The sequence below is a fragment of the Quercus suber genome, unplaced genomic scaffold, assembly GCF_002906115.3.
Source record: "Quercus suber isolate HL8 unplaced genomic scaffold, Cork oak 2.0 scaffold_715, whole genome shotgun sequence".
NCBI lineage: Eukaryota > Viridiplantae > Streptophyta > Magnoliopsida > Fagales > Fagaceae > Quercus > Quercus suber.
This window is the reverse complement of record NW_027070156.1, coordinates 113,429-131,471: the sequence shown is the minus strand read 5'-3', so window position 1 is coordinate 131,471 and position 18,043 is coordinate 113,429. Positions and strand designations below refer to the sequence as shown.

At 32.8% G+C, this 18,043-nt stretch overlaps 1 protein-coding gene across 2 annotated transcripts; it reads right to left on the bottom strand.

Annotated features, from left to right (window-relative positions):
* Nucleotides 1-10,769: 10,769 nt before the first annotated feature.
* LOC112007548 (uncharacterized) lies at nucleotides 10,770-16,035 on the bottom strand. Of its 2 annotated transcripts, XM_065766534.1 has the most exons (6): nucleotides 15,378-16,035; nucleotides 15,052-15,103; nucleotides 13,345-13,417; nucleotides 12,999-13,237; nucleotides 12,708-12,914; nucleotides 10,770-11,166 (listed from the first exon to the last, which is right to left on the bottom strand). In XM_065766534.1, the coding sequence occupies exons 3-6, from the start codon at nucleotides 13,394-13,396 to the stop codon at nucleotides 11,077-11,079; spliced, it is 588 nt and encodes a 195-aa protein (XP_065622606.1). In that variant the 5' UTR covers nucleotides 13,397-13,417; nucleotides 15,052-15,103; nucleotides 15,378-16,035; the 3' UTR covers nucleotides 10,770-11,076. The 2 variants fall into 2 exon arrangements, with proteins under 2 accessions (XP_065622606.1, XP_023895669.1); XM_024039901.2 differs by having other exon boundaries at nucleotides 15,052-16,035.
* Between the last annotated feature and the right edge of the window lie 2,008 nt (nucleotides 16,036-18,043).

The window sequence follows — 18,043 nt, the reverse complement described above, 5'->3', positions numbered from 1 at the left end:
TGATTTTCTTCAATATTTTCATTAGAAATTAACTTCATATTGTTGACCCTTAAGCTTTTTTTTTTTTGAATCATATGAATATATATATATATATTTAACACTTGTATAATCTAGTATATCATAAGAGAAATGATATGTTTACAACATTTCTACAATATTTCTACAACAAATCATAAGTGGCAGGTTGTTATTGGTTGTTATTGTTGGGGCAAAAAAATAATCTTAGTGTTAGTTTCAAATTTAAACCAGTAACAACTAACCACCTGTGATTTGTTGTAAAAATGTTGTAAAATTGTTATAGACGCAGCATCTCTCATATCATAATAATCATGACAAAAACATAAATCAACAAACACCTTTTTCATTCTTTGCCAAGAGCGAATTGGATACTTACCTTGACACTTTCTATCAATTTGTATGTCTTCCCACCGATCCTCTGCTTCACCATTCAATTTATTCAATGCAAGCCTTACTCTTCCAAATCAAGAAGCCAATCAATAAAATCTAACTTACGCATCTCCTCCATCAAAGAATTGAGTTTTCTTATATTTAGGAGTGTGTCTATTGGTGTTCCTCTAGGAGGATTTCCTGACAAGAGGAACTATTGGCTGTAATTCACATAATACTTGTAGGATATCATGTTGAAGTTGAAGGAATTCCTTCCTAAGAACTTCTGCTTTAACCTTTCAGTTACTAAAAATGCTACCATCACATTTAGTAGCCATCAGACCAGGGTAAAGACAAGGCTCTGATACCAACTAATGAGGGATGCGGAAGCGACAAGAAACAGAACACGACTACTTCTAGAATACAAGTAACATAACATGTTTGCTTCTAAAAATAACCTCGAATCTACGAGAGTTCCTTGAATCTATAGGGAGAAAAAGTTTTGGAATCCACTAGAGAAACAATAAATAAAAATCTAAATTTTTATTAATATCAATAATGCTGAAAAATGTTTACAAACTTGGAGGCCTATTTAAGGACTCCATTAAACTCAACTAACAATATATATATATATATATATTCTAAAATAAATCCTAATTAATACCTAACCATATTAGGAACCAAATTTCACCTAAAAAGCATTAAATGCACATAAAAACAAAGAAATAAACACCCTAAACCTAAAATTCCAAAAATTACAAATTAAATATCAAAATTAATAAATAACAAAAGTCTAATTGTAGATAATGTCAACCAATACGTCTCTAGAGGCAAGAATAGAGCCATTAAAGACACCGAATAGCTATAAAGGGAGAGGTTATATAAATCACTCCAAAATAAGAGAAAGGTACAACACACCAAGTATGGGAGTCTCCCACCTATGCAGCAACATGGGAAATTCACCCTAAAATTCATTGGAAGGATTTTCCTAACCACTACTGGAAATGAAGAAATATTTGAATTTACAATTACGAAAGGAAGAAGGAAAGTCGACCACAACTCTAGACTTTCTATTCCAAGGCACGAACTCATAATACCTAAACTGCTTTGACTCCTTTAGAAAATACATATATAGGAATTCGTCTATACTAATCATATCTCCCTTATGGACGGACAACCAAATCTCCTTGTATTAATGACGGTTCTCCACGAGTTAGGCATGAGCTGTGTAGGAGCTATGTTTAGATGATGAAGAACCTCCATGATAAATGAATGGACAGGAAACCTGAGGCCACTCAAGAAGTTAGCTTCATAGAACCAAACTTCTCCACAAGCTTTCTCATTTGAACACAGAAGACAAATTCTAGTATGCTTAGGAAATTGAAACTTGTTCCTAATCCGACATGCTCCTCTTTCATGGTACAAGACTCCTTAAGAGCTTGAAGAATCATAGGTTTTGAAGAAGGAAAAGGTTTAGAGGCAACAGTATCTACCTCCATTGCGACAGGTTGATCACTAGACTATAACCTAGTATCCAATTCAATCAACCTAACCTCAGAACCCACTCTCCCTTCAACAGACATCTCACGCAACAAATGATAACAATTCAAAGACTGGTGCAACAAAGGAAATAACCTAGTTAAAACCGGCCTAAGAGCACTATCTCGAGACACAAAAAGCCTATCCCTTGGACGATGGCCACTTGAAGACTCATGAGAAGCTCCAAGATGAGCTAAAAAGGAAGAAATGTAAGGTAAAGATGCCTAGTCTCAGCGTAATCAACCATCAATGCATAAAAAATGAGAGTGGTAAGAGAAAAACCATACCTAAAGAAAAGGTTCTAAAGCTTAACCTTGAAGGAAGAGATATTGCAAAAGAAGTTGGGGAGAAGAAGGAAGAGAGGGGGGAAAAAGTTTTAGGGCACTCCTAAAAACCAAAACGTGGGAAATGAAAGGGCACGCAAAAAGTGTACCCATGTCCAACCAATGAATGCGCGACATGTGGCCACGACTTGATCTGCAATGTCATGTCCCATTAAATGCGAATAGAATGAAATCTCAAGGGTCTCAACTAACTCGTAAAGCAAGATGACCTCTCATATTCCTATAGTCGTCAAAATAAATAGTGACGACCAAGGAATATGGGGCAAATGATGAGTACATAAATAGAGGTTGTTCAATCAGGATTGGACGATATAAATACATTAAATAAACATTTGATGCACAAAACAAAGACAAGACCATTACCGGCCCTATCATGAACTTCATTAAGATGAACAACATGTTTCTAGGGGTAGGAATGGAGCCATTAAAGACTCTCAATTGCTACAAAGGGATAAGTTATATAAACCACTCCAAAATAAGAGAGGTATATACATATTTAGCTATAATATTAGGGAAATGCTAACGAATGCCTTTAGGGAATCGGTTAACAATCCATTTAAAGAAATTTTTTATGGGAAAAGAAAAAAAAGTGTAATTTAATATTTTGACAGCTTTTTTCATTTTCCATAAAAGTGGTGTCAAAAATTTCTTTAAATGGATTGTTAACGAATACTCTAAGGACACCCTTTAGCATGACTGATAATATTATTATCATGCTATCATTCTCTCTCAAGTTTCTGACTTTACCATTGCTGGTTTATTGGTTGGCACCACATCGGTGTTACTAGAGGGACATTTGAGTTTTTTCAACATATTTATATCCACGGTCACTAAAAAATGTAGATAAAAGCTTAATTTTCTACAGTTAAGTACAACTATAGAGTAAAAACAAGGAAATTCGTAAACTTATTTCTGCAGTTATTATAACTATTGAAAAAAGTATTAAAAAGTATTTGGTTTTAGTTTTTTTTCTTTAGGCACTGTAGTAAAAGGGAGTCAAAAAATATTAAAAAGATAATAGTTTTATCAACAGTTTCATCAACTGTGGATAAAATAAATTAAATTTTGTATCAATGGTTGTAAAATGTTGGAGATCAATAACACTTTATTATATTGTATAAAAGCTCATTTTAAACTCAGAGTTTAAAACGTTAAGGTAGGCTCTCTCTCGCTCTCGCTCCCGCCGCTCTCTTTCATAGCTCACATCTCTCTTGGCCTAAACACAGGTTCTCAACTCCTCACATGTTCTTTCTCTCTCTCTCTCTCTCTCTTTCTCTTCCTTCCTTGTGTTTTTTTTGTTATTTTCTCGGCAACCAAATAGAGTTTTTGACTTTGGTTGATTTTTCTTTGCTTCAGATTCACCGAGTTGGTACAATCGCATCCAAATCTTGTATATATTCACACTTTTACCTATCCAAACCTCTGATTAGGTATCTTCTATACATTGATGAATCCAATTTCACATTCTCCTTGAAAACATAACTTTCAATTTTGTATTTCTTTGTTTTTCCATAGATAGCAACGTTTTGTTTTTTATTTTGGATTTTTTGTATATAACTTGTATAATTAAATTGCAAATCTAGAATTATTGTTTATTAATATAATTACTCTTACTATATAATTTAGGTTTGTTTTTCAATTTGTCTATTTTGGCTTCAAATATCTCCTTTAATTGCAGACTACTCATAAGAGGACTATTGTTAGGCATTAGGCAACTTTGATTTAGAGTAAAAAATAACTTGGTCTGTGCAAGTCTAGACATAGAGTATGTGTGCCAAGTGCTTGTGGAAATTATCGAAAGAGTAAAAAATAAATTTAAAGGAAAACAAAGAATAAGAGATTTGTGGAGGATAACTAGTTTATAGCTTTAATAGTTTAGATTTAAGTTGTAAGTAGATGGTATTTTCAGGAACTAACTTGTGGACAATGGATATGTTCAATGGTCTTTTGGAATTCAGAGTTTAATGTGTTTTTCATGAGTGTTTTATGTAAATTTTGCATTTGTAGTAATTCTGTATGGTCACTAGAGCTGAAACAGGGCTATGTGCTTCCTAGAAAATAGGTGAACTTTTGAATTCGACACATTTTCAAATGAAATTCACCAATGGGTATTGGCTTAATGCTTTGACTGTGAGATATTTATGACACATCGCTCATAAAGCACTGTTGCAGGAGGAGGGAAAATAGATGCTTGAGGGAGAGGAATGTGAGAATTTGGGGGAATTTTGAGCTGTTGGTCGTTTTAGGGATTTTTTTACTTTGAGGTTTTGATTTTGAGCTATTAGGGTTGGGATTTCTAATGTAATGATCTTTGCACCACATGTAGTCAGGCCCTCATCAATCAACCTCACATAAATAAATAAAAAAGCCACCCATGCCCTCCATTAGCCATGTAAGCAGGAATTATTATAGCACATAGACAATAGGAGTAAATTGGATACTTTAATTTTTTTAGAACTAAAAATATAATAATAATAAATTTCTTGACTAAAATAGAACTTTGCCCAAATTTGATGGACCAAATGTATATTTTTGCTAAAGACAAAAGAAATTTGAAAATTTATAAGAAGAGGTTTTGGAAGAAAATGTGATGGCCTATGACTTTGAGCAGTTGAGCTTCATGAGATTTGAATACTGAAGCACACTGACTGCCTTCCCTTCCCCCTCTATCCGTTTACTACTTCCCATCCTCTTTCCTCATCCGGCTAGCCCCTCGTTGTCCACCCTTCTACCTATTTAGATTGGCTACCAAAAGATGCCCATTGCCTAAGCTTGCAGCCAATCTTTTAGAAAACCATTGGTGGTCAAATCTCATTTGTTCACTTTGGCATTTACAAAAGCAGCTTTTTTTTCCCCCCTTTACCCACTAGCGACATTGACCTGCCACATTAACAAAATGACTGAAGGTCAAATTTCCTACGTATACAGCATGATTTCTTGCAAACCAAATACACTGATTGATGAACGCTCCTAGTTTTATATGATGCAGCCATGCAGGACAAGGGTAGGAACACTAAGATAAAGGGGGAAAAGAAAGGGGATAGAATAGGACAAATCCTAAGGTTCACCATCTAGAATCTGTCTAAAAACCTTAGGCATCGCGACTTAAGGTTGCTTCGCATCACCACCAAACAAGAGGAAACATTCTCTAATCATAAAATTCTTATTCAAATTGTACTCTCAAACTATTCCTGGAGCCTTCTTTGGCTTCATGGATGAAATTTAACTGCAATTACATTTCATAAATTCTTTAATCACATAAAAGCCAAATTCAAAATTCAAAAATAAAATTTGGTATCTCAAAGAAAATTTGAAACATTTTTGGTTTTGCTCCCTGCATCATTATATTGCCAAGAATATTGGATTGTATGTCATAAACTTAATAAATTATATACTGGCTCTTTCTAATTAACTTATGCCTAAGAGTTCTACATGACACAAAATGATATATTTTGTGTAAGAACCACCTGATTAATTGTTTAGTCTACTGTCATCTAGAAAAGGTTTTCTAATTCTGTTTAATCATGAGTTTCATCTTTTTCGATTGGTGAGTTAAACATGTACATCGTAGATCTTGAATCTAAAACCTCACTTGCCACTTCTTTCCTCATGGGGGGATGAAATGCCATTTGAGCTAGATCTCCTTGGCCAACCTTCATTAACTGTATAATTATTTATCACATAAGGGTTACTTTACAGAATGAAGAATTTGATTATATACTATTAATTATTAGTGTTATGCAGTATTTAGACAACACAATTAGTAATAATTGGAAGTATACGAACATGTTAAAAGTTTCTATCTGCTAATAGCCTTTAGGCATTTTAATTCTCATGCATCTAAACTTTTTTTTTTAATGAATGACAGGGCACTGTTGACAGGCTTGATTGTTGTGTTGTTGTACATAATAATTGCTATTTGTTGTGGAGGCATCACCCTACCTTCTTGCAGATCTTGATTTCTACCTGATATTAGCTCTACCAAGGTATGCAACAGATGACTTTTTAAATGATGTCAGTCCAATTTTGTTTAAAGAAGCTCTAAAGGTTTCATGGTTCAGATTTTTGACAGATATGTGGAAATACGATATCTTTATCTCTGCAAGGTTCTAGTAATTATCCTGATGCTTTTCTTGCCATTGTTGCACTTGATGTGAGTAACCAATGTTTAACTTTGGAACCCTAATGAGTGTTGTTGCAATGCTATGCTTCATCTCTATATTTTGTATATGTATGAGTTTATAGTATATTCATTATGCTTCATCTCTCCCTCAGGCATCTATTTATCCTCCTCTGCTCTTTTTGGGAAAAGTGACTTACAGGTCTTCATTATTCCTTCCCAAGTAATTTTTAAGTTGAATAGAATTGTCATTCTTGCTTGCCTTTAATATTTTAATTAAGAATTCTTGTTTTTCATGTATTGCAAGCCACATATTATGAGAAAGAGATTTTTTTTTCCCCTACTCTTTATAACCTTGTTTAAGACAATTTGAAGGTATTCTACCTATGGTTAGAAGTGTTGGAAACAATGATGCTTTTGCAAGAGAAGAATCAGCTAGAAGTGCTAGAAACTATGGAACTATTGCAAGAAAAGAGTTGGCTAGAAGTGCTAGAAACTATGGAGTTATGGCAAGAGAAGAGTCTACTAGAAGTGCTAGAAACAATGGAGCTATAGCAAGAGAAGAGTCGACTAGAAGTGTTAGAGACTATAGAGCTATTGCAAGAGAAGAGTTAGCTGGAAGTGCTAGAAATAATGGAGCTATTGCAAGAGAAGAGTCCAGAACAAGTGAAAGTGGTGGCTCATGAGTTGGTAACTAAAACACTACATTTTTTGACATGTCTATCAAATTACCATTCTAATATTTGCAACCATCTATGGTTGACATGTGTCTATCAATTTTTTTGACTACATAGGAAATAAGAAAGAGCGAGGGGCTACACGGAATCTAAAACTTGCAAAACGTTTTACAATGGATAGGTTCCCAATCATATGGAAAAAGGGAAGACCAATAGGGAAATACTCTATAGTATTCAAATCGGAGTGTATTGCCCTTGTTAGATGGATTAGTATAGTACCTTTACATGTCAAAGATTGGAGAGAGGTGCCTTATCAAAACAAAAGAAGGCTATTTGATTATATATTGGTGCATTATATAAAAGTGTTTTGAAATAAAAGTTTTCTTTATAATGCACAAATGTAATCCTTATTAGTTTTCATTTTTTAGGAACACTTCATTGTTGAGGGTCAAGAGAATCTTGTTTGGCAGCAAATGAATAGGTCATACAAAAATTACCGAAGCTCCTTGAAGAAAAATGGTTTAAGCCATATGAGAAGGATCCTGAGGAGGCACTAGAAATTTTGCCACCTAACATGGCGGATGATGATTGGAACTATCTTGTGAATTTATGGAGCAATAAGGACTGGAAGGTATTACTACATATGGAAATTATTATCTTGTGAAATTTTATAGAGAATTAAAAATATTTTTTAATCCAATGTATGTTTTTGAATGTAGACAATGTGTGATAAAAACAAGTATGGTCGTTCCAAAAACTTAATCATTCACATTACTGGATCAAAAAGCTTCCAACAATGAAGTGAAGAAGAGGTTTGTATATATCATTTTCTCAATCTTTGAAACTTAATTTTTTTAAGATAAAATATTGTTGCATAATTATTTATGGTGCTTGACATTTTATGGAATGTCTATACTTTGTGTTGTATAAATGATAGACATTTTATGGAATGTCTATGCTTTGTATTGTTTAATGATAGAGGGAGAAAACTGGAGAAGATCCTAGCTAACTTCAATTATTTGAGATCACACATATGAGATCTAATGGGCAAGTTGCAAATGAAACTACATAGGAAGCATTGGTATGGAAATTCCTAAAAATGCTTGTATAACTTGTTATTAAGATTTATTTTTATATGCTGCTAGAAAATGTATTTTTTTTTTTTTATGTGCTTTTAGCAAATGTAGTATAAAATTATAATGCTCTTTTAATGCAGATGAAATTTAAGAGACTTACTACTGAAGTGGCTGAAGGGTCTTTGCAAATGTCTGGTGATGAAATGTTTGTAGAGGTATTTGGACTTGAACATCATGGTCGTGTTCGTGGTTATGGTGATGGTATTAGTCTTACAGAGTTATAGGGTTCCTCTTCATCTACTATTTGTGACCTCCAAATGCAATTGAAAGAATCTGAGGAAAAACGTAAGGAGAATGATGCAAACCTTTTGAGGCAATTGAAAGAATATGAGGAAAGAGGCAAGGAGAATAATGCTAACCTCCTAAGGAAATTGAAAGAATTTGAGGAACACCGCAAGGAGAGTGAAACTAATGTACAACTCTTGAAGGCACAAGTTAATCAAGTTGAAAGTTGGCTAGCACAAGTACTAAAAAACGTGGCCCCATTTAAGCTAGCTCAATCTGATTGTTCTTCCTAACTTTACCAACTAGGTTAGTTTGTTAATCATTCATCATTCATAAATTTATTCATTTGCTGTTGAATTTGATGATGATACTAAAATTGTAAATAGATTGGTCCATGAAAAAATCATCCTTAAATTGTGTTGGATATCTCTATCAAAAAGCATGTATTATTGGTGTTTAGTCTATCTATACTACTCTTAATTTCAATTTTTTTTACCTTTGGGCCTTGACTTTTTGATCCACATAATTAATAAAATTTAGGTAGCTCCTCACTTAAGTCTTACCCAATTTTATGTGGTTTATAGGTTGTCCTTGATGCACCCAATGGTATAATATCTACAATGAAACTTGGAGCAAATTGGGTGGATATGCACTTGTTAAAGTGGATGTATGTGCTTTATGAGAAAGGAAAATATTGGAGGGATGGGGTGTTCTCTACGAGGAAGTACATGAAGAAAGGATGCATCATCTTTTTTTCTATGATACTAGCTTTTGTCATGGGGATGGCCTTCTTGTTGGGAAGTGGCACCTCTCCATAAATCTGTTACTTGAGGATAATTGATGGAGCACAGTGGTTTTTAATTTTTCTTTTTCTTTTAATTAGCCATTTTGAAAACTTGGAACTATTTGAATACTTAAATATTAGGCTGGTGCTTTAGTTTTTATATGAGAATGGAGTTTAATTTGAAATTGCACAATTGTGTTTATGTTTATATGTTAAATCAAGTTATTAAATTTGGATCAAGTGAACACTACAAGAAATTTGGTCTTTAGCGATGGCATATAGTCGTCACTAATGCTTTAAATATCGTCGCTAATTATATTTGCGACGAAAAATGTCGTCGCTAACTTTCGTTAAACGAACTTGGTAACAAAAAAGTTTTTTAGTGACGATTTAATGTCGTCGCAAATACAATACTATTAACAATGACAAAATCGTCGCTAATAGTGACAATTCTCGTCATAAATAACTCGAGACCCCAAGACGAAATGTCATCGCTACTAGCTCATTAGTAGTGATGAATTTTTTTGTTATCGCTAGTAGATTATTATTAACGACGACATTTTTGTTGTCACTAATATGTCATTACTAGCGATGACACTACAAGAAATTTGGTCTTTAGCGATGGCATATAGTCGTCACTAATGCTTTAAATATCGTCGCTAATTATATTTGCGACGAAAAATGTCGTCGCTAACTTTCGTTAAACGAACTTGGTAACAAAAAAGTTTTTTAGTGACGATTTAATGTCGTCGCAAATACAATACTATTAACAATGACAAAATCGTCGCTAATAGTGACAATTCTCGTCATAAATAACTCGAGACCCCAAGACGAAATGTCATCGCTACTAGCTCATTAGTAGTGATGAATTTTTTTGTTATCGCTAGTAGATTATTATTAACGACGACATTTTTGTTGTCACTAATATGTCATTACTAGCGATGATGCTTGCTGTCGTCACAGATAATGATATATAAGTGACCACAAACAGTCATTACTAAAAATTGCATATTAGCGATGATATTATTTGTCGTCACTAATGATATGATAAAATATTAGCGATGACATTGTCGTCGCTAATAATATTTTACATCTTTTTTTAATTTTTCTCTAAAATTTACATTCTAGATTTTACATGGGTACCTGTTGGGAAACAACAAAACACAATCCTATGCACATAAAAAAGTTTCAATCACAAATACTCATATAAGCATAACAATTGCTCAATCAATAACTACTAATAAGGAAAATAATACCCAAGTTCAATATCATATACATAATAAAAGCTCCAATCTATTCACTCAAATACTAATCAAATGATAACGAATTCCTCATGAAGATATGCAACCAAGCTGAAACTTGTTGCAATGAACAAAACACAAAACAAGAGCCAACAAGGAACAAGACAAAGAAGAAAAAGAAAAGAAAAGTAGCCGCTAAAATTCCATATCCAATTTTCTCAATATTTCCAAACTAGTTTCCTTTTAAAAAGTACTCCATAACTCAAATTAAATAAAGACCCTTTCTACAATTCACCAATCAATTACACCCAAAACACACAAAAACTCCAAAAACCATTCAAAACCCATGAAACTCTAAGACACAGAAACCCACAACTGAACCATGAAACAATTGCTGATTTTCAAAGATACCCACAACTTGTTTGCCAAAATTAAGGAATGCCCAGAAGGTAAAATGAAGAGAGATCATCAAAAGTACCTCAATTTAACACAACCAGGAAAGATGTGAACTTTGACACTCCCTAAAGTTAAAGTGTCAGACTTTGAGTTTAGTTTCTTCTTCTATAAAAAATAAAAATAAAAACTTTCTTTCTTTCACATAATGTCCGGTAAACGCCTTGGACTTACAAGTTGAACAAAAGAGCGAGATTGTGCTCTTTTCTGATCACGTTTGTGCCTTCAAGACGAACCACCATTGGTACTTTCAACATAACCTTCAAAACAAGACCCAACAGAAGTTAACACTTCAGCAAATGGTTTGGAGGCAATAAAGTCATTAAATTAAATTGAAGATGAAAGAAAAGTAACAATTTAAAATGTTATGATAGTTCAATTATCACAAAGAATCTTTTCCATCATTCCTTTTGCATTTAATTTTTCATTAAAAGATGTCAAAAACGTTCATCTGTTTTCTTAAACTCTCAATCTGCAATCACACCCACAAAGCTATAAGAAAAGCTGCTAGAGTTTTCTTAAACTCTGAATCTCTATATGAATTTGGTTGGTTATCTAAGGCCTTAAGAAATGGAAGAACTATTAAAGGAAAAATGACTTGAAAATTAAAAAGAAGACTCATGAGCTTGGTACAGCCAATTAATTCTCATTTTAGTAAATCTTGAATTTGCCAAATTATGCATCTTGCTAAGACTCAACAATGACGAAAAAAAAAGCTTCTAAATGGTGCCAATTAGGTCCCACATCGAAACTAGACTCCAATTCTAGAATATCCTTGTTTGATCTTTGACCTCTATACTAGTTTCATCACTCTCAAGAGGTTGTAATTGAAAATTTAAGAGAGCAAATCAAAGAAATGGTGATCAATGCTACCTAAAGCATGAAGTTTATTTTACTCAAAATATCATACCATAAGTAATTGGGTTATGGTTTTTTATTTTATTTTTTATTTAGACTTGAATTATGTAACAATGGTTTTGGGGATTTTTTTCTATGAGGGTTTATCACCACCTTGATTGTAGGACTTTCTGACATTCATTTTGTTGAAATCCAAGAAGACTTAACAATATTTCTGCTGGCACAACTTGTACACACACACTTTAGACCAAGGAACATGTAAGCCCCTCTTGAGGGCCTTGTTAAACCCTAGATAACAATCCCAACTGCAAACAACAATGCTTGATAGCATGATTTTTTCTTTCTTGGATTTCAATTATGACATTAGTTAACGTTCGAGTATACCTATATAAGTTTGCATGATTGCAAATTTTGTTCACTTTTGCAAATAAAAAATGAGAAATAGAAATTTGGATGCAATGTTTAATTTGTAAGTGTAAGAAAATTAGGGGCAAGATAGAACTAAAAGACAAGCATCCTAATAAACAAGAATATGTCAAGCTTCTTCATGGTTTTACAAGGAAATGGCATCTGATGACACCTTTAAAATTTTAGATTTATACGGAATAATTTACAATAACATTGAATTATAAAAGTAAACATAAAATGAGGAAAAAAAAAAAAAAGGAGACTACTCACAGCCTTTAAAGACCAAGAGACCCGAAACCGAAATGTTGGAGGGCTTTGACATTTCACCAACCAAATTGTTCAGCTCCACAATAGCAGTAGAAGCTAGTTCTTTTGCTTAAAAAGCCTCTTTAGCCAATTTTTGATTCTACACACATAACCCACTATTCTCCTCTGAAAGCTAAACATGTTCTAACTTAAGTTTCTCATTCTCAATCTCCTCTAAAAATATACTTGTGTTGAAAATTATTAACATTTTAGTATGAACAAGATTTACCTTCCATGTGGTTGTTTCATATAGATCACATAAAGCATCCCATTTGTCCTGTGTCAAATCTGGTGGAACATTGGCCCTCACTTCCTCCTTACTAAATGTCAAGTACTCCTTGTAATAGTTACTCCGAACATTATTATAGCTACTTGACAATGAAATCTCCATACACTTCTTATCCTCAACGCGATTTGGGTCCAACGTGAAATCACCCTTAAACATAATAATTAAAAAAAAATTATCATTCATTTTTTTACACAAATTTTAAATACCATAGCCTTTGTAGTAACAACTTACCACCAAACGATTCTTCAACATTTGTCGGTGTTCTTGTGGAGCCTTAGACCAAGATTGATAGCTAAGATTCGCATGTTCTCGAACGATGAAGCCCACCCTTCTTGTAAACACACTAGCATTTTTGCCCACAGGTCCTTGGGCCCCTGGAGGGATGGTTATCGGAACGAGTCCATTTTCCCTCAGTTTTTTAAACTTGGTGCATAGATTTCTACCTCTTTTCCGTTTGTTGGGAATATTAACTATTAGGAAAAATAAGATAGCATAGTTAGTAACATTTTGGCAACGTAACTTATTCAAATTCTATAATAACAAAGACAACCACATGAAAGATTAAACTTTCACTCACCAGATGCAGTAGGGACAACCATCTCATGTGGTGGTCCATCAGGTGGAGACATTCTTCTTAGGGGGGCCAAAAACTAATTTATATTACCAGAGAGAGAGGAAGATAATAAATAATATAATTGACACAGAAAAATAATCATTGTAAAGAAAATAAAGTAAAACAATTTAAAGCAAATGAAAAACCATTAACACAAACGAAATATCGCTTATCTAAAAAACAAATCATTCATAGTGAACTTAAAGCAAAAGAATTTAAATGGATACACAAACAGATTGTTAATTAAATAAATAAATAAAGATATAGAAAAAATGGGGAAAAAAAACCAGAGACATTCTAATCAATTCATTATTTCTATGAAAGTTTGGAACAATACACTAAAAGACTTTGGCCCTAAATCTTGAAATTTGAAAACAAGTTTAGAACTGTTTTTAGCTACATGATTGACAAGCATCCAAATCTAGGAACATAGTACACTGTATGCCAATCAAACAGTTGACAAATGGGATGAGGGAAACAAGAGTCTCCTGCATGGGGTTCAATTATTTGCTTCATATTGTTAGTATAGTTAAGAGGAAAAATTCCACAATGAAAAGTCTGCAAGCTGCATTTTGCAATTTGTTGGACAAGAGAAATAGCTATTCAGCCACATCCAAACAATATTAAGAATACTCTTAATTAATACCGTTAAGAAACAATATTAACAATATTAAGAATAATACTTTTAATATTTTTTGGACTTCGCTTGCACATCTAAACAATATTAAGAATAAAACGAATATTTCAGAAATTACATGCTTGTTAAGGTTCCAAAGCAAAGACACTGCTAAATCCAGAGTGCGAATTCTATGTAAATAAAAAATAGGCTTTAAATAGAATAATACTTTTAATATTTTGATACCCTTCGCTTGCACATCTAAACAATACTAAGAATAAAATGAATGTTTCAGAAATAATATGCTTGTTAAGGTTCCAAAGCAAAGACACTGCTGAATATAGAGTGCAAATTCTATGTAAATAAAATATAGGCTTTAAATAAATATATGTGTGTTTGTGTGTGTGTGTAATGGTGTTCACAACATGGACATCCAAACAACACAGTCTCTGGTTCTTTCTTTGAGTACGATTGCTATATACATCTCCAACATGTAACATGGCCAAATAACAATGATAAGAGACATGTATATTAGTATTATAGGGTGATTAGCAAAACAAAACTACAGTCAATTAATGTCAATTAAGAGACATGAATATAACAGGGTGTTAATGAATGTGCTGGGAACTTTATGAACGTAAATTTAAAAATAAGAATAAAAATAAAATCTTTTAGAAAGAAAATGGTTCCTCAATAATTTAAAACTTGCAACAGTCACTAGGTCAAAAAGACAATATTTTTTTCTTTTTTTCTTTTTGAGTATCTTATTATTACTTTTACAGTCAAGGATGAATCCCTAACTTTTAAATTAAATTAATTGGTAGGGAAAATTGAAGTTGAATTTCAAGCGGCTTGCTAAAATTTTTGAAGCAGTATCATCAGTCAATTTTTTTTTGATAAGTAAGCAATATCATCAGTCAATGAAGCCAGAACTTATGAAATATATTAACAACCAAGAATAATATAAGAATCTAGCACTAACAACCAAAAATAAAAGAACGCAAACTAAAGCAAGAAAGATAAGAAATAGAGATTTTGAAGTTAAATTGCCAAACCTGGAGGTTAAAATGCCGACTGCAAAGAAGGGGTACAAAGTTCCAAAGCCGACTGCAAGGAAGACCTTAGATTACCATTTTTTCTCTTATAACAAAAAAATTGAATGACTTTTACAAGAAATAGATTACCATTTTTTCTCTTATAACAAAGAAATTGAATGACTTTTACAAGAAAAAACAAACTGTTCAGTACATCCAACAATTTTTTTTCATTCTTTAATAATAAAAGTTTGGGTTTTAATTAATAGATTATTTATTAAAGACATTTATTAATTTAATGACAAACACTAAGAAAAAAATCCAGAAGTAAAGAAAAAAGAAAATACCTGAAGTAATGACTGAGAAAGACACGGGGATCATGCTCATCATGGGACTTCAAAATCGGTTATGTTAGGTGTTTTTTTTTTATTCCCATTTTCCCTGACCCATTTTCCCTCCAAATACGAACAATCCTGACCGATTTTCCCTCCAAATACAAATAATCCTTTCTCTCAAACATCTCTACACTGCAGTGAAAACCGGGAAAAAAAAAAAAAAAAAAACGACAGAAGCACATACAAAAAAATAATTTTGATACCCATTTTCCCTCCAAATATAATTTTTGGCCCATCCCTAACCCATTTTCCCTCCAAATACAAACAATCCTGTCTCTCAAGTATTTCTAAACTGCAGTCAAAAGCAAAAAACAAATAAATAAATAAAAATAAAAAAGACAGCACCCATCTGGGATGCATTGAGGAGGAAGATAAGATAGATTATGTGCAAATCCGCCCCAATTTTGTGCAAATCCGCCTCTTGCTCTTGCTATTTGCATGGCTCTAATTGGTAAAAATAAAAAGAAGATAAAAAGAGAAGAGTTTTACAGACTTGAGCAGCAAAATGAAGAAGAAGATAGGTAGAGAATATAAACTATAATGCTTGAATCTTGAGATTTACAGACTTTGAGAGCAAAGATGAGACGTGAGAACTTAAAAAATTCCTTAAGAATATAAACTATTAATGCTTCCCAATAGTATTATACTAGCCTATAGCTCCCATTTATTTACTTATTTATTTATTTTTTGTTAAAGCCTATAGCTACTATTGTAGCTTATATAGCCATTATTTTTATCTTTTATATAAAATGTCAGATTGGTTGCAATGACCAAGGTGGACTCTATATAATATAGCCTATATAGCCTATAGCAACTATAAACTATGATAGGACGTCTCAAACCCATTGAATGCACTAAGCCACTAACCAAGGTGGACTTTTGATAGCAAGGGACCTCAGATTTTTTGATTTAACACAAGGGGGGCGTTTGGCTTCTGCGTTTTCAGTGTGCGTCCACGTTAGAGATCAGCGGCGGAGGCGTTGGTGTCGCTTTTGACTGTCAGATCGAATAGGAAAGAGTTGGCGAGGGACGAGAAGAGTGTCATGAGGCTTATGCAGATGTTGGACCCTAAGAATGAGCTGGTTTGTAAAAAGTTTCCGGTGATGGTGGTGGCGGCAGTGCTCGGTGGAGGAAGCCAGGGGTGTAGGAAAAGACTGGTGGCCGCTGGGGCTCAAAACCACTTGCAGAGGCTGGCGGAGATGGAGGTCGCCGGAGCCAAGAAAGCCTTGCAGAAACTCTCCGGGAATAGGCTCAAGACCATTTTCAACAGGACGCCGAGAGAGAGAGAGAGAGAGAGAGGGAGCTAAGAGGATGAGAGAGAAAAAAATAATTAAAAATGATATAAACATGCTACAGTACCCGTGTATATTTACACGGATACTGTAGCAACTGATAAATATAAACAAGTATACACCCACTGATGTGGGTGGTTTTTTTGCTCAGATTGTGTAAAAGTGATGACTTTTTCTATTTTGCACATTTATACACAATTATACAAACACTGATGGGAATGCTCTGAGTGGAGAACTTAAAAAGCTGGGTTGGGAGCTGTGAAAAAACAGTAAAAGTAGGCCCTCATTTTTTTTGGGTTTTATCAAGGCAAATAATATAAAAAATAAAAATTTATAGTGAAAATTATTATTATAATATTTTTATAATAAATTTTAAGTAATAAATTATTATTAATAAATGTTGATGGGTAAAAAATTATTTTTTTATAGTAATTTAAATTAAAATTAGTAATAATTTTTTACATAATTTGTGGGTTCATTTATCATTTCTTTTTAATGTTGTATTGTCTTAGTACTGTTTACTTATAGACTTTCTTATCCAACGTGACATTGTTTTTGTGCTTTTTACGTGCTTCACCTTACTTTACTTTTGCAAGTTCCAACTTCATTCTCTTATTAATTTATTTTGAATAAAATAATTTTATATTTTGCTTTATTGTTTTTTTTTTTTTTTTGATAAGTTGCTTTATTGTTTTGTGTGTATACATCTAAGAAAAATACAAATTTCACATCGTTTCTAGATAAATACAAACTTCACATCTTTTCTTTTTATTTCTTTAAAAAAAAAAAAAATTCAAATACGGTACAACAAAGAACTAACCACTATACTGTTGCCCATCATATTTGATTTATATGGAAACTGAATTAATTTATTCTAAATCTATAATGTATTTCAAGTTTTCAAAGACAATAAAAACACACCATTTTTTTTTATAAGAAGTGCCATGTATAGAAACTAAATTAATTTATTCTAAACCTAGTGTGTATTTCAAGTTTTCAAAGACAATAAAAAAAAAACACACATTTTTTTATGAGAAGTGTTACATTCACGACATTTTCACAACAAATTATAAGTGGTTAGTTGTTATTGGTTCAAATTTGAACCTAACACTAACATTATTTTTTTACCATAACAATAACAACCAGTAATAACCTAACACTTAGAATTTACTGTAAAAATGTTGGTGAAATTTGAGAACAATTGGATGATCAGATTGAGAGAACATTGCCAAAAAGGTACACAACAAACATCCATCATGCGCCATCCTTAGATTTGAAATCTAACCGTTGGATTTAAAGAGTGTAATGAAAAGATAATTATAGTAA

What these genes read in the sequence shown, in the direction of transcription:
- LOC112007548 (XM_024039901.2), bottom strand. Translation starts at nt 13,396, where the DNA reads ATGTCTCCACCTGATGGACCACCACATGAGATGGTTGTCCCTACTGCA. An exon ending in GGTTGTCCCTACTGCATCTG is followed by an intron (nt 13,238 to 13,344) that starts GTGAGTGAAAGT and finishes TTTTCCTAATAG; the next exon opens with TTAATATTCCCAACAAACGG. An exon ending in ATGAAACAACCACATGGAAG is followed by an intron (nt 11,167 to 12,707) that starts GTAAATCTTGTT and finishes CTTGTTTTGAAG; the next exon opens with GTTATGTTGAAAGTACCAAT.